General features: G+C 41.7%; 1 protein-coding gene across 1 annotated transcript; it reads left to right on the forward strand.

Annotated features, from left to right (window-relative positions):
- On the forward strand, positions 1-3022 carry LOC139548209 (glutamine amidotransferase-like class 1 domain-containing protein 3, mitochondrial). The gene is made up of 5 exons (XM_071357718.1): positions 1-138; positions 1489-1601; positions 1918-2089; positions 2269-2470; positions 2545-3022. The coding sequence occupies exons 2-5, from the start codon at positions 1494-1496 to the stop codon at positions 2735-2737; spliced, it is 675 nt and encodes a 224-aa protein (XP_071213819.1). The 5' UTR covers positions 1-138; positions 1489-1493; the 3' UTR covers positions 2738-3022.
- Positions 3023-22759: the final 19737 nt, after the last annotated feature.

Consider the following 22759-nt stretch of genomic DNA (forward strand, 5'->3'; position numbering starts at 1 on the left):
ACTACGGCCTCCAGACTCCACTTCCATGGGAGGGGCCACAGCAGGAGGATATAAATTGAGTAGCGTTATAGTTAAATTAATCTGGAGTGAACAGGAAGAAGGACACAGAACATCTCGCTATTACTGTACTGTTACACGGTGAGATTAACGTTGTCTAACAATTAATACTGCATGTATGTAGCCTACGCAAACAGTTTAGCAGTAATGTTGTATTTACAGTTGGTAATGCAATTCAATAGCTGTGTATTTAGTTGTGGATATGATGCCAGGTGAAGACTAACGTTAGTTTTATGGCCAGTTCACGTCAAACAGCCGAGTCAGTTTTATGCCGTTTTAGAATCTCTGCTGTTGGAGATTCCAAAATTCAACATGTCAATTAGCTAAAGACTTGCGACGAGACGGACACGTTTTGCCCCAAAAAATTCTGCTTTCTGTGGGTTCCGTTTCTATTAGTGGAAACCAAGACTGTTGTCAGGACAGACCTGGTTAGGTTTGAGTCATATCAGACAGATACTTAGCTAACCCTTTCCAAATCTGCTGCGTAAATTATTCTAACCTGTTGTATGCCTATTTACATGTAGTCATTTAGCAGACGCTCCCCTATCCAGAGCGACTAACAGTAGTGAGTGCATACAATCATACTTTCGTAGTACTGGTCCCCCATCGGAATCAAACCCACAACTCTGGCGTTGCAAGTGCCATGCTCTACCAACTGAGCTACATGGGGACATCTGAACCAGGCTTTAGAATGATCAGTGATGCTTATCACATCTCTCTCTACCTATACCAGGTGTTGACTAGAGGCATAGGGAGAGGGAGGCATTGTTGTTACATGGACACAGTCCTTTAGAGACTCAGGAGGCCAGTGTTTGGCACACGCTATAGGTTAACATTCTGCCTACACCCCTACAGACATTGTATCAATTGTGCCATTGCGCTTTCTTTAAGAAACTATCATGGCCCAGTTCCAATAGCTCTAAATCCTACCTACGGCCTGTAGGGCATTTTCCAGGCACAGTTGTAGTGCTTGCAATATGGACATGCATGTGTGTATATATTGCGTGCGCCAGTTTGATAAACCTTTTTTGTAGAATCTTCACGTAGGCCAGAATTTAGTAAGCAATTTACGCACAGTTGATAAATGAGGCCCCAGGCCTTTAAATGTTTAATAGGTTCTGCTGCTGGCAAGTCATGCTCACCTGTCTGGATTGTCCCAAATGGCTCCCTATTTCCTATGTAGTGCACTTCTATTAAACCAGGGCTCTGATCAAAAGTAGTGCACTATATTGGGAATAGGGTTCAATTTGGAACACAATGTAGTGTACCTAACCTGACACTACCTGATGCACTAACTGACATGCCATGTGATGTGTATTGATGAGAAAACAATAGGTGCTTTATGATGGGTACAGTCTAGAATTCAGTTTAATCAAACTGCTTGTTGTGCATCACTGACTCCATACTGTAATTCTTGTCTGTCTGTTGCAGAAGCCATGGTGAAGTGTATAGCCGTAGTTCTGTCCGGGTGTGGGGTCTACGATGGGACAGAGATCCACGAGGCATCTGCTGTGCTGGTCCACCTCAGCAGGGCTGGAGCTAAGGTAAGACTTTAACGTTACATGGGTAGTTCAAACTCGCTTCACACACTAACCTTCTCACTATATAAGCCAACTCTGTGACAACTTCAGACTTCCTCTAGTCTAGGAGATGGTGCACAGTTTGCATTGATTTACATGTTGTCAATATGCCTCTATATGACTGCTTCTTCTAATCATAGTCTCCCCCTGAGTGTTCAGAGTGCTTGTTGTTGGGAATGCAGGTTCCAATCTCATTAGCATGGACACTACTATGACAAGCTCCTCCTGTACTGCAGGTGCAGATGTACAGTATTGACTGTCTAACCCCTCATCGCTCCAGGTCCAGATGTTTGCCCCCAACGTGGATCAGATGCATGTGGTGAACCACTGCGAGGGGAAACCCACGGCGGAGAAACGCAACGTCCTGCAGGAGAGCGCACGCATTGCCCGCGGTGACGTGTCGGACCTTGCCAAACTGGACATCACCACTTTCGACGCCCTCGTCATCCCAGGTAAGCGTTAATCCTTCATTATGTACCTCCATCACTATCACTCCATTATATACCTCCGTCACTATCATTCTTTCATTATCATCAGCATACAACCACAATCCTTACTCTTTACCTCTCCAGGACCAGGCCTGGTTTCCACTGCTCTACACTGTGCTCAACCCAACTGTTGTGTCCTGCAGGTGGTTTTGGTGTGGCTAAGAACCTGTCTGACTGGGCTGTGAAGGGGAAGGAGTACACGGTTCAGCCCCAGGTAGAGAAGCTGATTAAGGGGTTCCATGGAGTAGGCAAGCCCCTGGCTATGTGTTGCATCTCCCCTGTCCTAGCTGCTAGGGCCCTGCCAGGGTGTGAGATCACCGTGGGACAGGACAAAGAGTGTGAGAGGTGGGTTACAGTGGTGTGTGTGTGTGACCCTGATGGAACATAACTCGTGCTGCTCTTCTCCCTTCCACAACTAGATGGCCCTATGCCCAGACGGCGACCGCCATGACTGAGCTGGGCTGTAAACACGTGAATAAGAATGTGGGGGAGGTCCACATTGACGTCAAGAACAAGCTGGTCACCACCTCCGGCTTCATGTGTAACGCTCCCGTACACGAGGTGTTTGATGGGGTGGGTGTAATGGTTACAGAGCTACTCAAACTGGCCTAGAAAGTCTGGGAATCAGAATGCTGAATTAGGTTGCACCCTATTCCCTTTATATAGTGCTTATGGGCCCTGGTCAAAAGAAGTGCACTATGTAGGGTGTCATATGGGACTCACACTTAGCATGTTTGTTGTTTTCTGAAGACCATCCTGATATGATTTTACTCAAGTGTCACTCACTGTTTATTTAAAAACCTGAAACAGACTTAATAAGCTCTGTTTTTCTGATGTACCATCTGTACTGTGATTTGAGCTACTATCAAAATTGTAATAAAAAGGAATGTAAAACAATTCTGGAATTAATTTATCATTAGGGGTTCAAGCAGTGACGCTGGGTGAAACCCGATTGTATATATTGTCATTTATTATTAGGGGTACGGCAGCGACGCTTATGCAGCCTTATTTCGATGCCAACCCCACCACTTGTGTGGGAGTGGCCGAAGAGCTCTATTTTCATGTCATCCAACAAATGTAAACACCTGGAGTTTGATAAACCGCACTTGGATTGAAACCCATGCTATCAGATCACATGGAAATGGTGCTCTTTGGCCACGCAAACCAGTGGAGGGTTTAGTGTCGCAATAAGGATGCATAAACAGAAAATAACCCCATACCTACTGTAAAATATGGATCTTTATGGGGCTGTTTTGCTTCCACTGGTCCTGGGGCCCTTAAGGTAAATGGTATCATGATCTTTACCCAGTACCAGGACATTTTAGCCAAAAATCTGGTTGCATCTGCCAGGAGGCTGAAACATGGCTGCAAGTGACTCTTCCAGCAAGTAAGCACAAATCAAAATGCACAAATGTTTAATTGACAACCATTTTGCAATGGCCGTCTCCAGACTTGAATACCCTTGAAAACCTATGGTTTGAATTTAAGGCATTCCATAAGGGCAGAAGTTTCTGGACTTATTTGGCATATCTTGTTTGCTAGCTACTCTAACGGCTACCACTTCCTTGTCAAACTAACTAGCTTGTTAATTGTGCAAACAAATTAGTGAATGTGCTAAACATCTAGCTAGTTGACTGCTGTGGCTATCCAGCAAAAAACTTGTTTTGAAAGTTGGATCATTTTAGGCTTAGTGTTCAACTGATTTTGAACATTCAAAGCAACTGGGAAACGTCCATAGCAGGCATTGATGTCACCTTAGCTTGCTACATAGCTTCTGAGTGATAGGATGCACCATCACCAAGCACCCTAAACCACTGGGAACACACCTGTCCTTACTATGACAACTAGCATAGTCATTTTCTGATATGGCTATCTGAACACGCACAAATCAAATTTGGGTGCTTGTAACTTGCTGTTTGGACAGTCAGTATTGCAAAATGGATTTGAAAAACACAACTGACTTGAGCATTGAGGCCTGCAGTGTGAACAAGGCTTTAGATCCTTCCCAATGTGTTCAATCTGATGTAGTCTATAAATAGAAATTCAGGCTAGGTGTACAGAACATCTGTATGTTGAATTATGCACATACACTGTTTTAAAGGCCCAATGCAGCTGTTTTTATATCAAATCATTTCTAGGTGTTCGGTTCTAATTTTCAGAGTAAAAACTTGACAGACACTATGAAAGCTTAACCAAGTTTATAATTCTCCCAGAGGATCAATACAGCTGCATTCGGACAAAAACATTTTTACACAAGCACTGATATTTAACCCTTCCTCCTAGGCTGAGTCTCCTCCACATCTGAACAAACATTGTATCTTTACTGCTAGACAGGAAACTAAGTAATACAGCCATAAACTTTTCTTTCTCCCTTAACGTGACCTGACCTTGACCCCCTTCATCACTAATCCATAGCTCTCTCCCCTTATCAATGCCTGCTTCATGTGATCGCTTCCCTGCACTCAGCACCTTACAAGCTTAATTGCACACACTATATACCTTCCTCCTACAGATAAGCATTAACTTCTGGTGTAGACCCTCTAACCCGAAGCACTCAATCTTTCAATAGGATCCCTGACATAATGTAAATGTTATACATTACCCTCTCTCCCTCAGTGACATGAATAAGTATATTTCATATTCTCAGAACCCAACATAGGTAACAATTAAGTACTTTACTTTAATATAGTTCCATTAAATTGTGTAAAATAGCTTCTTCTTTTTTATACTTACAGCAAGAATTTTGTGGGAAGGGAAAACTAGCTGTTATTGACAGTGGTTTGGAACTCTTTGTTATTGGTGTATTAACCAATTTGCAGCATGGTGATGTCACCATGGACTGCCGACACTCCCGCCCATGCAAACCTGACAATATTGTGACTGCGGCCCTCAATTCAGGGCACTCCTGCAACTGAAGGAACGCATCCCATTGGTTTCTGCATGAACACCCCCCCCCCCCCCCCCCCCTCGTAATTATGTACTTATTTAATTGATCTAGTTTGATGATTTTATTATATAACATATGTTTTAAAGTTAAACATTTTTACCCTCAGTACTAAATTATCTTCCTCCTGTTGTTGAACTGCTGTGGGTGACCTTTCAGAGCCCTCAGCCTTTCATGTTCTCCCACCCTCTCCAGACTGGTCGGATGTACAATATAGAAACAGGGCAGAAAGTTGCAATAGGCCAGTTCAACCCAAGGTTTGATACCAGCATAAACAGAAACCCTCTTAAACCACCCCCACCTCCCCTCGAGCACGCCATCTTCGTGCTTGTGGGACACTTGATATTCAGGGTTTCCACTGATTCATGTTTTCTTTTAAAATCACAATTAGAATCCCTCCACAGCCTCATAGAAGATCTAGATACTTTTGCTAACCTCTCTGGATTAAAACCAAATTATGATAAGTGTACTATATTATGTATTGGATTACTAAAAAATGCAACTTTTACATTACTCTGTAGTTGACCAATAAAAAGGTCTGATGGGGATGTGGACATACTCGGTATACATATCCCAAAAGAAAGAAATGATCTCACTCCAATACATTTTAACCTTTTCTCAATAGGGGGGCGCTATTTTCACTTTGTAAAAAATCGTGCCCAAATTAAACTGCCTCGTGCTCAATTCTTGCTCTTACAATATGCATATTATTATTACTATTGGATAGAAAACACTATTGGATACTTTCTAAAACCGTTTGAATTATAACTGTGAGTAAAACAGAACTCATTTTGCAGCAAACTTCCTGTTAGGAAGTGAAAAATCTGAAATCGAGGCTCTGTTCCAGGGCCTTCCTATTAATTTGCCTGAAATCTATGGATCTACATGCACTGCATACGCCTTCCACTAGATGTCAACAGGCAGTGAGAGGTGGAATGGGGTGTCTAACTTGATCTGAGGCCGAAAAGTTCGATATGTTCAGCAAGTAAAGCGCTGTAACGTGCAATTACCTCTGCATGCCCTTGTTGGCGGGAACTTTCCCTCTCGTCCTGTCCTCTATCATGCAGCTTTTTCCCAGAAGCTTGAATCTGATGTGGGCATTAATATGCTCCCTGCTTTTGTTTTGCTGTTTAGCTAAACGATTGATGTTCTTCATGTCACTGTACCCACCTTTCGACCAAGGCTCAGACTTTCCAACAAGCAGGGAAGGCCAGCAATACAGGTGGCCTGATGAAAGGCTCCCTGTTAAGGTACCAGACCGAGGTAAACATTGGTTTTATATTCACACATTCGGACATTCAACAGACATTCATCAGACATTCAACAGACATTCACCAAAAGCCATATAAAAATCAATAACTAATTCATCGTTTGTCACAGAATCATCAAACTAGATATGATTTATTCTATAAATGGCTAGCATACTTTTACAACCTTTGTTTTGAGGCCAAATTTCAGTTTAGATTTTATAGAAATACACTTCAACAAGGCTGTCCCTATGCTATTTGCTCTTTTTCTCTCTTAAACTGGTAGCACAAAGCCTACGTGAAAATGTGTTTCACAAAAGATCATGAAAACAAATATTAACTGGCCAAAATCAGCTCTACATTATTCAGCAGATAGGTGTGCAACTACCACACATTATACCAGTGTTGAAACTACGTCACCTACAGTACAAAGGTATTACCAAATCCCTTTCAATTCACATTCCTTGCAGAAAGAACTATTTGCAAACCTTTTAAAACGTCCAGAAAGACAGTGGTCTTAGAAGGGTATTTATACTTTAAAATACATATTTTATGTGAATGGATGTGGATGAAAGAATTCTTCCAGTGTTTTAATGTCCTAATTTCATATATAAATATATCCAAGTGAGCCTATGAGGATCTTGGGGATCAGATTTACCATTATACCCATTGATCAAACGTATAACAGACAGACACTGCTCAAAAGGAGTTGTTTGTGATATCTACACTCAGTTGCCACTTTATTAGGTTCACCACCTTATTCACTAAAATAAATTGCTCCTACATACACCAAGTCCTGTGGTCTTGGCTTGCTAGAAACTAAAGAATGCTGAGAAGTATTCAGGTATTCTGTTACTGTTTGTTTGAAATTTAGAATGTGCAAAATGACAGCACAGTCTGTGATGGTCTTTTGTAACTCAGAAAAGTTCCAAAACTGTTTTTTTTATCATTCCAACACTCAGCTTGTACTGACTGTAATAAACTCCAACTAGACTTAAAAACTTGAACAGTCCATCTCCTTTCCCAGTTTCATCAACTTTTTTGAATTCACGCTGTTCCAGATGCAAGGGGGGTTGTACCTAATAAACTGACCACTATCTATAGACTTTCCAGAATGTGCTCTGGGAATAACAGGGGTATTAAACATTTGGCTGTAAGTGTTGAACAGTTGAATCTATTACCTCAGGAAAAAAGCATGAAAAAGGAAATACTGATACTGGAAAATACATTTTGGGAAGTTTAATGTACTTTGATGTAGGTTTGATGTACCTACTGTAGTTCTTGTAATTCATGTTACATATATTTCTAAATCCCACGTGGTGATCTCATGGAACCTTGCTGTTTTTATGTCTTAGCCATTAGGGGGAGGTGTTATTTGTATTCTGCTTTAGGCTAACAGGAAATACAGAAAGAATTTGGGAAATTCTCAGACTTACAGTAGCTTACAACAAGGTTGACTGTGTTTTTGAGGTAAACTTTTGTCTCCAATGGGTCGTGTAAAGCAGAAAGACGAGCTTTGGAGAACCCTTTGCTACAGGGTGTGGGAAGGGGGTAAAGCACAGACAGTGAGAGAACAATGTAGTATGCAACTGTGAGGGACAGATTTTATCTTTGAAGCACAACCTTTAGAATTATGGGTTCCAGAAAGCATCTTTAAATGTGTCAACAATGCATAAAAATGTGGTCCTCTTTTTTTTCCAGTCTTCAATGCGAAGCAAGACTGCTCAATGTGTGCTTTCCATCATCCAGAGAAAAATGATGATCATCTGACAAACTGGGTTTGTCTTTGTGTAATTTAACAGTAGGCTATGAAAACTCATGTAGTTTCATCCTTCAAGACATTTAGAAGTATGAAACTTTGTCTTGAAATATTTTTATCAGGGTTATTCTTGTGTTATTGCTAGAGTTGCACATTTTGGGGAATATTCAGAGGTGGAAACTTTCCATGGGAATTAATGGAAATATATGCAAATTAATATTAATACCATTTAAATGTAGATGTTTTTTTGCATTGGAAATATTTACCATATCATATGGAGACAGAAACATAAACCTTTTACTGTATCATAATTAGACAAATTGCAAATGATTAAATCCTTCCAATAGAAAAAAAAACGATTTAGTTACGAATTGAACTAATTAAATGAGTTGACTCTTCACATGGGATGATTTTACTGAACAACAAAAGAAAAGGAATATTGAATGATTCCCAATGATCCATCGCAGCTCCCAAAAATGTTTTCAACATAGATCTGTAAAATCATAGTCTAGAAACTAAAGCTTTAGTTGTCTTCCTCTCAGGCTTCCATGTCTTGTCCCTGGACCTCCTCAATGTCCACCTCTTGAACATCAGACTCTGAGGCCTCATCTTCACTGTCACTTCCAACCTTGTTGAGAAAGGCTCATTGTCAGACTCAAAAAGCCTCAAATTTGCCTGTATGGCCACCAATTTTTCAACCCTAGTATTGGTCAGCCTGTTGTGTTCTTTGATGTGTGTGTTCCCAAACAAGGACCAGTTGCGCTCTGAGGCGGTTGATGTTGATGGGATTTGGAGGATGATGGAGGTAATAGGGGAAAGAGCCTCAGATCCACAAAGTCCATTCCACCAGGTGGCTGATGAGATATGTTGGCACGACTGCCATATTGCATCTCCATCCCAAAGCCCTTGCTTGGAAGTGTACTTCGCCAGACTGCCAAGAACCTTGCCCTCATCCAGGCCAAGGTGGCGAGACATGGTAGTGATGACACCATAGGCCTTGTTGATCCCAGTGCCCGCGCTGGGACCACCAGGCAGCGGCCACGCGGTGTGAAGCGTTTGTATGGTCTGTGCAGAGAGGAGAGAAGAGGGATAGACAGACACATAGTTGACAGGCTACAGAAGAGGCTACGCTAATGCAAAGGAGATTGGAATGACAAGTGGACTACACGTCTCGAATGTTCAGAAAGTTAAACTTACGTTGCAAGAAATCTTATTGACTAAAAATGATACAGTGCTGCTGAAGTAGGCTAGCTAGCAGTGGCTGCGTTGTTGACTTAGTTAGAAAGTGTAGCTGGCTAGGTAGCCTCGGTAACTGGCTAGGTAACCTCGACAATTACTCAAAAACTACACAATTATCTTGACAGCAAAGACAACTATGTAGCTAGCTAACACTACACTAACCAAGTCGTTCCGTTGTAATGTAATAGTCTCTACAGTGCTGCTATTCGGTAGACGTTGGCTAGCTGTTGGCTAGCTAGCAGTGTTTCCTACGTTAAGGACGACAAATAGCTGGCTAGCTAACCTCGGTAAATCAAGATAATTACTGTAATCTACACAATTATCTTGGATACGAAGACAGCAAAGACAACTATGTAGCTAGCTAACACTACGCTAATCAAGTCGTTCCGTTGAATGTAATAGTTTCTACAGTGCTGCTATTCGGTAGACGTTGGCTAGCTGTTGGCTAGCTAGCAGTGTTTCCTACGTTAAGGACGACAAATAGCTGGCTAGCTAACCTCGGTAAATTAAGATAATCACTCTAAAACTACACACTCTAAACTACACAATTATCTTGGATACGAAGACAGCAAAGACAACTATGTAGCTAGCTAACACTACACTAATCCAGTCGTTCCGTTGAGTGTAATAGTTTCTACAGTGCTGCTATTCGGTGGACGTTGGCTAGCTGGCTAGCTGCTGGCCAGATAGCACTGTTGACTACGTTAGGACGACGAATTACGATAATTACGCAATTATCTTTGATACAAAGACGGCTATGTAGCTAGCTAAGAAGAAATTGCTAAGATCAGACAAATCAAACCGTTGTACTATAATGAAATGTAATGAAAAGTTATACTACCTGCGGAGCGAAGTCTTACCGGAGTGTGCTGTTCTATCCTGCCGGTGCAGCGTTTATCCTGCTAGCTGCATATCCATGTCGTCATTCAGCCACAATTCCGTGAAACATAGGATATTACAGTTTTTGATGTCCCGTTGGTAGGATATTCGTGATTGTACCTTGTCTAATTTATTGTCCAATGATTGCACGTTGGTGAGTAGTATTGACGGTAACGGCAGCTTTCCCACTCGCCTTCTGCGGGTCCTGACGAGGCATCCGGGTCTTTGTCCTCTGTACCTGCATCGCTTCCTCTTGCAAATAACGGGGATGTCGGCCCTGCCGGGTGTTTGGAAAATGTCCTGTGCGTCTTGCTTGTTGTAGAAAAATCTTTGTCTAATCCGAGGTGAGTGATCGCTGTCCTGAAATCCAGAAGCTCTTTTCTGCCGTAAGATACGGTTGCAGAAACATTATGTACAAAATAAGTTACAAATAACGCAAAAAACCCCACATAATAGCACAATTGGTTAGGCGCCCGTAAAACTGCTGCCATTTCTTCCGGCGCCATTTAACACTACATTACACCAGTCTAAACATCAACAGAGAAGAGGCGACTTCAGGATGCTAGCCTTCTAGGCAGAGGTCCTCTGTCCAGTGTCTGTATTCTTTAGCCCATCTTAACTTCTTTGGGGTAGGGGGCAGTATTTTCACGTCCGGATGAAAAGCGTGCCCAGAGTAAACTGCCTGCTACTCAGGACCAGATGCTAGGATATGCATATTATTAGTAGATTTGGATAGAAAACACCCTGAAGTTTCTAAAACTGTTTGAATGATGTCTGTGCGTATAACAGAACTCATATGGCAGGCAAAAACCTGAGAAATAATCCAACTAGGAAGTGGGAAATCTGAGGTTTGTAGTTTTTCAACTCTTTGCTTATCCAAGATACAGTGGAAATGGGGTCATATTGCACTTCCTAAGGCTTCCACTAGATGTCAACAGTTTTTAGAACCTTGTTTGAGGCTTCTACTGTGAAGTGGGGGCGAATGAGAGGGGAATGAGTCAGAGGTCTGCCAGAGAGCCACGAGCTGACCAGGCGCGTTCACATGAGAGAGTTAGCTTGCGTTCCATTGCATTTCTGAAGACAAGGGAATTCTCCGGTTGGAACATTATTGAAGATTTATGTTAAAAACATCCTAAAGATTGATTCTATACATCGTTTGACATGTTTCTACGGACTGTAACGGAACATTTTGACTTTTCATCTGCACCTAGTGTTCGCGCGTCATGAATTTTGATTACTGGGCTAAACGTGCTAACAAAAAGGAGTTATTTGGACATAAATGATGGACTTCATCAAACAAAACAAACATTTATTGTGGGACTGGGATTCCTGGGAGTGCATTCTAATGAAGATCATCAAAGGTAAGTGGATATTTATAATGCTATTTCTGGCTTCTGGCATCTGTCTGTGGTGGTAAATAAATAGCCACGAAAAGTATAGCTGAAAATTCTCTAGGCAAGTAGTGTGGCCTGCGATTTATCACAATATACTCTACTTCAGGCGAGCAAAATCTAGAAACTTCCTTAGATTACTCAGATTATTGCATGGTGTGCTTTTTCCGTAATTTTTTTTTTAAATCTGACACAGCGGTTGCATTAAGGAGAAGTGGATCTAAAATTCCATGCATAACAGTTGTATCTTTTAGCAATGTTTATTATGAGTATTTCTGTAAATTGATGTGGCTCTCTGCAAAATCACCGGATGTTTTGGAACTACTGAACATAACGCGCCAATGTAAACTCAGATTTTTGTATATAAATATGAACTTTACCGAACAAAACATACATGTATTGTGTAACATGAAGTCCTATGAGTGTCATCTGATGAAGATCATCAAAGGTTAGTGATTAATTCTATCTCTATTACTGCTTTTTGTGACTCCTCTCTTTGGCTGGAAAAATGGCTGTGTTTTTCTGTGACTTGGCTCTGACCTAACATAATCGTTTGGTGTGCTTTCGTCGTAAAATCTTTTTGAAATCGGACACTTTGGCTGGATTTACAACAAGTGTAGCTTTAAAATGGTGTAAAATACTTGTATGTTTGAGGAATTTTAATTATGGGATTTCTGTTGTTTTGAATTTGGCGCCCTGCAGTTTCAATGGCTGTTGACGAAGTGAGACGCATACCACATACCCTAGAGAGGTTAATCTTTTATTTTTATTGGCCAGTCTGAGATATTACTTTTTCTTTGCAACTCTGCCTAGAAGGCCAGCATCCCGGAGTCACTTCTTCACTGTTGACATTGAGGCTGGTGTTTTGCGGGTACTATTTAATGAAGCTGCCAGTTTAGCTGCCAGCTGCCAGACTTGTGAGGCGTCTGTTTCTCAAACTAGACACTCTAATGTACTTGTTCTCTTGCTCAGTTGTGCACCAGGGCCTCCCACTCCTCTTTCTATTCTAGTTAGATTCTTGGCAATTTCTCACATGGAATAACCTTCATTTCTCAGAAAAAGAATAGACTGACGAGTTTCAGAAGAAAGATCTTTGTTTCGGGCCATTTTGAGCCTGTACTCGAACACACAAATGCTGATGCTCCAGATACTGTCTAAAGAAGGCTAGTTGTATTGCTTCTTATTGCTTCTTATTGTTTCTAGGTGTCTGGTTAGACTGTAAACTCTCCTTCCAGACTCACATTAAGCATCTCCAATCCAAAATTAAATCTAGAATTGGCTTCCTACTTCGCCACAAAGCCGCCTTCACTCATGCCGCCAAACATACCCTTGTATAACTGACTATCCTACCGATCCTTGACTTCAGCGATGTCATTCACAAAATAGCCCCCAACACTCTACTCAGAAAACTGGATGTAGTCTATCACAGTGCCATCCGTTTTCTCACCAAAGCCCCATATACCTCCCACCACTGCGACCTGTATGCTCTCGTTGGCTGGCCCTCACTACATATCCGTCGCCAAACCCACTGGCTCCAGGTCATCTATAATTCTTTGCTAGGTAAAGCCCCGCCTTATCTCAGCTCACTGGTCACCATAGCAACACCCACCCATAGCACGCGCTCCAGCAGGTATATTGCACTGGTCATCCCCAAAGCCAACACTTCCTTTGGCCGCCTTTCCTTCCAGTTCTTTGCTGCCAATGACTGGAACGAATTGCAAAAATCTCTGAAGCTGGAGTCTTATATCTCCCTCTCTAACTTTAAGCATCAGCTGTCAGAGCAGCTTACCGATCACTGTACCTGTACACAGCCAATCTGTAAATAGCACACCCGACTACCTCATCCCCATATTATTACTTACCCTCTTGCTCTTTTGCACCCCAGTATCTCTACTTGCACATCATCATCTGCACATCTATCACTCCAGTATTAATGCTAAATTGTAATTATTTTCGCATCTATGGCCTATTTATTGCCTTCCTCCTTACTCTTCTACATTTGCACACACTGTACATAGATTTTTCTATTTTCCTTTTCTTTTGTGTTATTGACTGTACGTTTGTATATGTGTAACTCTGTGTTGTTGTTTTTGTCGCACTGCTTTGCTTTATCTTGGTCAGTTCGCAGTAGTAAATGAGAACTAGTTCTTAACTGGCTTACCTGGTTAAATAAAGGTGAAATTAAAAAAATATATAATAATAATAATCAGAACAACAGTTTTCAGCTGTGCTAACATAACTTTAAAAGGGTTTTCTAATGATCAATTAGCCTTTTAAAATGATAAACTTGGATTAGCTAACACAACGTGCCATTGGAACACAGGAGTGATGGTTGCTGATAATGGGCCTCTGTACACCTATGTAGATATTCCATTAAAAATCAGCCTTTTCCAGCTACAATAGTCGTTTACAAAATGAACAATGTCGACACTGTATTTCTTATCAATTTGATGTTATTTTAATGCACAAAAAAAGTGCTTTTCTTTCAAAAACAAGGACATTTCTAAGTGACCCCAAACTTTTGAACGGTACTGTATATATATTATATATATATATATATATATATATATATATATATATATATATAAACTCAGCAAAAAAAGAAATGTCCTCTCACTGTCAACTGCTTTTATTTTCATGTGTAAATATTTGTAAGACCAAGATTCCACAACTGAGACATGAACTGAACAAGTTCCACAGACATGTGACGAACAGAAATTCAATAATGTGTCCCTGAACAAAGGGGGGGTCAAAATCAAAAGTAACAGTCAGTATCTGCTGTGGCCACCAGCTGCATTAAGTACTGCAGCGCATCTCCTCATGGACTGCACCAGATTTGCCAGTTCTTGCTGTGAGATGTTACCCCACTCTTCCACCAAGGCACCTGCAAGTTCCCTGACATTTCTGGGGGGAATGGCCCTAGCCCTCCCCCTCCGATCCAACAGGTCCCAGACGTGCTCAACTGGATTGAGATCCGGGCTCTTCGCTGGCCATGGCAGAACACTGACATTCCTGACTTGCAGGAATTCACACACAGAACGAGCGGTATGGCTGGTGGCATTGTCATAATGGAGGGTCATGTCAGGATGAGCCTGCAGGAAGGGCACCACATGAGGGAGGAGGATGTCTTCCCTGTAACGCACAGCGTTGAGATTGCCTGCAATAACAACAAGCTCAGGCCGATGATGCTGTGACACACCGCCCCAGACCATGACGGACCCTCCACCTCCAAATTGATCCTGCTCCAGAGTACAGGCCTCGATGTAACGCTCATTCCTTCGACGATAAACGCGAATCCGACCATCACCCCTGGTGAGACAAAACCTCGACTTGTCAGTGAAGAGCACTTTTTGCCTGTCCTGACTGGTCCAGTCAGGACAGGACGGGGGGTTTGTGCCCCCGTTTTTTGCCGGTGATGTCTGGTGAGGACCTGCCTTACAACAGGCCTACAAGCCCTCAGTCCAGCCTCTCTCAGCCTATTGCGGACAGTCTGAGCACTGATGGAGGGATTGTGCGTTCCTGGAGTAACTCAGGAGGTTGTTGTTGCCATCCTGTATTTGTTACATGTGGTCTGCCACTGCGAGGACGATCAGCTGTCCATCCTGTCTCCCTGTAGCACTGTTTTAGACGTCTCACAGTACGGACATTGCAATTTATTGCCCTAGCCACATCTGCAGTCCTCGTGCCTCCTTGCAGCAGGCCTAAGGCACGTTCACGCAGATGAGCAGGGACCCTGGACATCTTTCTTTTGGTGTTTTTCAGAGTCAGTAGAAAGGCCTCTTTAGTGTCCTACGTTTTCATAACTGTGACCTTAATTGCCTACCGACTGTAATCTGTTAGTGTCTTAACGACCATTCCACAGGTGCATGTTCTTTAATTGTTCATGGTTCATTGAACAAGCATCGGAAACAGTGTTTAAACCCTTTACAATGAAGATCTGTGAAGCTATTTGGCTTTTTACAAATTATCTTTGAGACAGGTTCCTGAAAAAGTGATGTTTCTTTTTTGCTGAGTTTATATACAGTGGGGAGAACAAGTATTTGATACACTGCCGATTTTGCAGGTTTTCCTACTTACAAAGCATGTAGAGGTCTGTAATTTTTATCATAGGTACACTTCAACTGTGAGAGACGGAATCTAAAACAAAAATCCAGAAAATCACATTGTATGATTTTTAAGTAATTAATTTGCATTTTATTGCATGACATAAGTATTTGATAACCTACCAACCAGTAAGAATTCCGTCTCTCACAGACCTGTTAGTTTTTCTTTAAGAAGCCCTCCTGTTCTCCACTCATTACCTGTATTAACTGCACCTGTTTGAACTCGTTACCTGTATAAAAGACACCTGTCCACACACTCAATCAAACAGACTCCAACCTCTCCACAATGGCCAAGACCAGAGAGCTGTGTAAGGAAATCAGGGATAAAATTGTAGACCTGCACAAGGCTGGGATGGGCTACAGGACAATAGGCAAGCAGCTTGGTGAGAAGGCAACAACTGTTGGCGCAATTATTAGAAAATGGAAGAAGTTCAAGATGACGGTCAATCACCCTCAGTCTGGGGCTCCATGTAAGATCTCACCTCGTGGGGCATCAATGATCATGAGGAAGGTGAGGGATCAGCCCAGAACTACACAGCAGGACCTGGTCAATGACCAGGGAGCTGAGACCACAGTCTCAAAGAAAACCATTAGTAACACACTACGCCGTCATGGATTAAAATCCTGCAGCGCACGCAAGGTCCCCCTGCTCAAGCCAGCGCATGTCCAGGCCCGTCTGAAGTTTGCCAATGACCATCTGGATGATCCAGAGGAGGAATGGGAGAAGGTCATGTGGTGTAATGAGACAAAAATAGAGCTTTTTGGTCTAAACTCCACTCGCCGTGTTTGGAGGAAGAAGAAGGATGAGTACAACCCCAAGAACACCATCCCAACCGTGAAGCATGGAGGTGGAAACATCATTCTTTGGGGATGCTTTTCTGCAAAGGGGACAGGACGACTGCACCGTATTGAGGGGAGGATGGATGGGGCCATGTATCGCGAGATCTTGGCCAACAACCTCCTTCCCTCAGTAAGAGCATTGAAGATGGGTCGTGGCTAGGTCTTCCAGCATGACAACGAACCGAAACACACAGCCAGGGCAACTAAGGAGTGGCTCCGTAAGAAGCATCTCAAGGTCCTGGAGTGGCCTAGCCAGTCTCCAGACCTGAACCCAATAGAAAATCTTTGGAGGGAGCTGAAAGTCTGTATTGCCCAGCGACAGCCCCGAAACCTGAAGGATCTGGAGAAGGTCTGTATGGAGGAGTGGGCCAAAATCCCTGCTGCAGTGTGTGCAAACCTGGTCAAGAACTACAGGAAACGTATGATCTCTGTAATTGCAAACAAAGGTTTCTGTACCAAATATTAAGTTCTGCTTTTCTGATGTATCAAATACTTATGTCATGCAATAAAATGCAAATTAATTACTTAAAAATCATACAATGTGATTTTCTGGATTTTTGATTTTTGATTTTGATTTTAGATTCCGTCTCTCACAGTTGAAGTGTACCTATGATAAAAAGTACAGACCTCTACATGCTTTGTAAGTAGGAAAACCTGCAAAATCGGCAGTGTCTCAAATAATTGTTCTCCCCACTGTATATATATAGTATATAATGTGTATATTTATGCTGTATCATACTGGGCACATTTGAAAAGAGACCTAGGTCTCAATATGTCTTCCCTGTTAAAGTAAAGGTTAAATAGAATCTGCAACCCATGAGTTGTTGCATCTTTAGATCTCCCCTCTTTCTAAATTTCAAACAGATATTTCCACATCTGTCCATGAAACCACTCACTGGTGTTTTCCCACAAATTGGAACATTTGCGCATAGGCTTACCGCCATGTGCACAATGCTGCAGTGAAAATGTGAAGAAATAATAGTTTAAGCTAAACATTCTTATCTGTTCCATCAGCCTTAGTTGACACAGTGTATACCTCCACTACACTACTTTGATACGCATCGTGAGGATTAAGAAGTGAATATATGCAATTCCCACAAAAAAAGTGGGTATATACCCTCCACTACACCACTGATTACCGCCACCTACTGTACTGGAGTGCCCCCACCTCCTGACTGTTAAAGGGCGGGATAATCCATGGTTTTCTTCTGAGCTGTCTTGTATTATTCACGACCGTAATCTAGCCTGGGCTAAAGCAAGGAAATCTTGTTCTGATGCTGATTGGCTTATTTTTAGGCAGTTAAGAAACAAGTGTTCTTTTCTTCTCAGGAAGGCCAAGTCTGAATATTTTATGTCTGTTACCACTGATAACCTGAATGACCCTAGAAAGTTTTGGAATGCTATTAAGTCTATGTCTGGTAACAGTAATGTTAATGAATTACCGTCATGTGTTTTGAAGGACTCTGTTGCTATATATGACAAAACTGAAATGCTGAATTGTTTCAATGAGCACTTTGTATCATCTGGTAGGCTGTTTGATTCAGTGTGCTCTGTCTCTGTACAGCTCTCTGTCTCTGACCAGCTCTCTGAACCAGTGAGAGCTGGTCAAACTTTTAGCTTTTTGCCATTCTCAGTGCAGGTGGTACATAAAGCCCTGAAATCCTTAGATCAAAGAAAGCCTGCAGGTCCTGATCTTTTGGATCCCTGCTTTTTAAATCTGGCAGCTGATTTCATAGCTGAACCACTTACATATCTGTTCAATCTAACCCTGGAATGTAATGAAATTCCAAAGATCTGGAAATCAGCATTTGTCCTACCACTTTTAAAAGGGGGAGATCCAACTCTTTTAAATAATTATAGGCCAATCTCAAAGCTGTCACCCCTGGTGAAAATACTTGAAACCCTTGTAAGTGAACAGCTAAAAGAGTTTTTATTTACTAACTCTATTTTATCAATGTACCAATCGGGCTTCAGGAAGAAGCATAGCACAATTACAGCAGCCATGAAGGTTTTAAATGATATCACTGAAGCCCTTGACAAAAAACAGCACTGTGTCTCACTTTTTATTGATCTCTCTAAGGCTTTTGATACAGTTGATCATGCTATACTAAGGCAGAGATTGTTGAGTGTAGGTCTTTCGGAGCATGCAGTTGCATGGTTTGCTAACTATCTGTCTGATAGAACTCAGTGCACTCAATTTGATGGGCTTATGTCTGTTAAATTGTCTGTCCTGAATGGTGTGCCCCAAGGCTCTGTACTTGGTCCTCTCTTATTCACTATTTATATAAATGATTTAGACAAAAATGTCCAAAATGCACAACTTCATTTTTATGCTGATGATACTGTTATTTACTGTTGTGCCTCATCTCTTACAAAAGCTTTCCAGAACTTGCAAACTGCTTTTTATACTGTTCAACATACCTTGTGTCAATTGAAGCTTATCCTCAATACTGACAAAACTAAACTAATGGTGTTTTCTAATGCAAGAATTAGACCTCTGAACCTTTCACCTATTACTACCTGTCAGGGCAAGGAGATTGAGGTTGTAACCTCATATAAATATCTTCGAATTCTAATTGATGACAGCCTCTCTTTTAAATTGCATATTCAACAACTTACAAAAAAATTGAAGCTGAAATTTGGATTTTATTTTAGGAATAAGGCCTGGTTTTCTTTTGAAGCCAGAAGGAGGCTAGTATCAGCTACATTTATGCCTTTACTAGACTATGGGGATATTTTATATATGAATGCTTCCGCTCAGTGTTTGAGATCAATTGACACTCTTTACCATGGCACTTTGAGATTTATTTTAAACTGCAAAACCCTTACGCACCACTGCACTTTGTATACCAGGGTTGGCTGGCCTTCTCTAGTCACTCGTAGGCTCAGTCACTGGTATACTTTTATTTACAAAGCCATTTTGGGTTTACTACCTTTTTATTTGGGCATTTTTATTGTTCAGAAATGTGGTGGGTACTCTCTTCGTTCGCTAGACTTTATCCTGCTAACTGTTCCAAATGTCCGAACTGAATTTGGTAAAAGGTCTTTTATGTACTCTGCGCCATCGTCTTGGAACACCTTACAAAATCATTTTAAACTGGAAGAACTTGTCTCGATTGGTGTTTTTAAATCACTGATGAAGGATTTTGAGGCTGATTCCCTGACCTGTCAATGTTTTTAATTTGCTGTTTTTGATATTGTTATACTCTTGTGAATTCAATGGTTTTTACTAGATTACTTGTAGTTTTTCATGTTGTCTGTGTGTAATTTTTGTAATGACTTGGTGCTGCCTATCTTGGCCAGGACGCTCTTGAAAAAGAGATTTTAAATCTCAATGAGCTCTTCCTGGTTAAATAAAGGTTAAATAAAATAAACTGTGTAGCGGAGTCCTAGCTTAAAAATGTACCAATAGAAGTATAAAGAGGGGTTCCTGCAGATGCAAGAATGCCCACATGCAGGAACACCCCGAATTGCTGGCCGCAATTGCACCCTTCTCAAACCTACTGATTAGAAGGTACTGTGTGGATTGTATTTTCAACCAGCAACTATCAGGAAATAATACTGATCACGTTTTTTCACACTTTTACAGTGTTAGTTTCATCATCTGTTGTACAATATGATACAAAACACAAGAAAAACTGAATGATTACTGCACTGGGCCTTTAATGGAATGCACTTTATCAATGATTTCATTTTGTAATAAAACTTCATAATATAGACCATATCGTGCACATTTCAAATTTTAAAAATAATGTAGCAAGTGTTCTTCCAATTTGGCACAGAGGCACTTTAAAGTGAGGCCAACAGTCTTTAGAATTGGCATATCTAATAAGAGCATAGGTCCAGTCTCTTTGGTCTGGGTATTGGACTCTGACAGTGCCTGCTTCTGATAGCAGCCAGTTGTAGCCTACTCAGATCCCACCTACTCCTCAACAGGTGCCCCACCATGTCATGCTGTATATCACCAGAAGAGAGCTCTGTAACTCCATCAATAAATCCAGGTGGCAGCAAAACACTGCAATGTAGTACAGACAGCTTCCACCAGGGAGTGCTAGTGCAGTCTTCTGGTCACCCTAGATTCCTCATTCAGTTCAGCATTGATAAAAGATAGAAGAAATTCCAGGTTATTCTCTCTGGTCCACATAGGTGTCTCTGAGGTCCAGGGAGAGCCAGTCCAGCTTCCCCCGGAGCACCCTGCCATACAGCTGCAGCACCTGGGTCAGACTCTGGCTCTGCTGGCTGGGACAGCCTGGGTCTGGATCTGGGTCTGTGAAGTCATCCTGTGGACCAATAGACACACAGTCAAGTATTTGTGAGGGGAGAATAGGAGAGAGTTGACAAGAGAGAGAGGGCTGGCAAGAATTAATGTGTGTGTGCGTGCGAGCTCCATCTCACCGTGATGTCCAGGTTGGTGACTATGTGCAGATAGTTTGTGATTCCATGCTCCAGTCTCTCCAGCAAAGATAACTGACAGCTGAGTTTGGTTGGTGTCCTCATTCTCCCCACACTGTCCAACAATACGCCCAGAGCCCCTCTCACCTCAGCACGCTTCTGCTGTAGCTAGGGACGCACACTCGCGCGCGCGCGCACACACACACACAAAGACTGAGACAAACGCGCAATCAATTTAAAACTTTGAATTTATCAATTAGATTTTGGGATTTCTGATCCCAGGATGCCTTTAGAGTCCTGACACAGGGTAGCTGAAGGGAGGAGTGGAGTTGGTCTGAACCACTACAGGCAATCTGGATGGATCAAAGAAATGGTAAAGATACACTGAACCAAAATATAAATGCAACATGTTTCATAAGCTGAAATAAAAGATCCCAGAAAAGTTCCATGCTCACAAAAAGCTTATTTCTCTCATATTTTGTGCACAAATTTGAGTGAGCATTTCTCCTTTGCCAAAATAATCCATCCACCTGACAGGTGTGGCATATCAAGAAGCTGATTAAACAGCATGATCATTACACATGTGCACCTTATGCTGGGGACAATAAAAGGCCACTCTAAAATGTGCAGTTTTGTCACAAAACACAATGCCACAGATGTCTCATGTTTGGAGAGAGCGTGCAATTGACATGCTGACTGCAAGAATGTCCACCAGAGCTATTACCAGAGAATTTAATGTTAATTTCTCTACCATAAGCCGCCTCCAACATCATTTGGCAGTACGTCCAACCGGCCTCACAACCGCAAACCATGTGTATGGCGTTGTGTGGGCTAGCGGTTTGCTGATGTCAACGTTGTGAACAGAGTAGCCCCATGGTGGCAATGGGGTTATGGTATGGGCAGGCATAAGCTACGACAACGAACACAATTGCATTTTATTGATGGCAATTTGAATGCACAAAAATACTGTGACGAGATCCTGAGGCCAATTGTGAGGCCTATATTTTTAAGGTACAGTATCTGTGACCAACAGATGCATATCTGTATTCCCAGTCAAGTGAAATCCATAGATTAGGACCTAATGAATTTAATTCAATTGACTGACTTAATTCAATCCCATATGAACTATATCTCTGTAAAAATCTTTGAAATTGTTGCATGTTGCATTTATATTTGTGTTCAGTATATATAAAACAGATAAGATACACACAATGTGTAAGTCTGTCTCTCACCATGGCAACTTCCAGGTCCTTCATGTTGTTCATGTTTCTCCTGGCGTGTGTGTCTCACACAAAGTCGATTGATCTCGTTTGGACATTGGGTACCTTAGAAGAAACCACGAGCAACAGCAGGAGTAGATGTCCTAAAGGAGTGAAGAGCAGAGATTATTTAGGTCTAGGATTACAATGGTGAATGTGTCCCAGACTAAAACCAAGATGGCCTCTGTTTCTCCACCAGTTCAGTGGCTCTAAAAGAGGTAGATTTGACCACATTTACACAATCTGTTTCCGCCTAATGTCTCTTACGCAGGGTGTTTCTTGGAGACTTTTTTGCAACTCTTTTAACACAGGAGCCAAGCCAAGTGTTATCTCACACTGTATCTTGAGAAAAGGCATATTTGTATTACTGTCCATAGATTACCCAACACTCTTCTGGGGAACTGAGCTGATCTTCCTTGCTTCAACAAGTTCTGCTCAATAACAAAAAGAATGCCAAGTTCCATTCTCTGATATCCCTGTGGTCCAACAAAAGACCATAACAGATATCTCATCTTCCATATATAAAATCAAAGTTCAAAATTCTATTGGGCAAGTCTTAACATGATATTTCTATGTATGAT

The sequence above is a fragment of the Salvelinus alpinus genome, chromosome 21, assembly GCF_045679555.1.
Source record: "Salvelinus alpinus chromosome 21, SLU_Salpinus.1, whole genome shotgun sequence".
Classification (NCBI taxonomy): domain Eukaryota; kingdom Metazoa; phylum Chordata; class Actinopteri; order Salmoniformes; family Salmonidae; genus Salvelinus; species Salvelinus alpinus.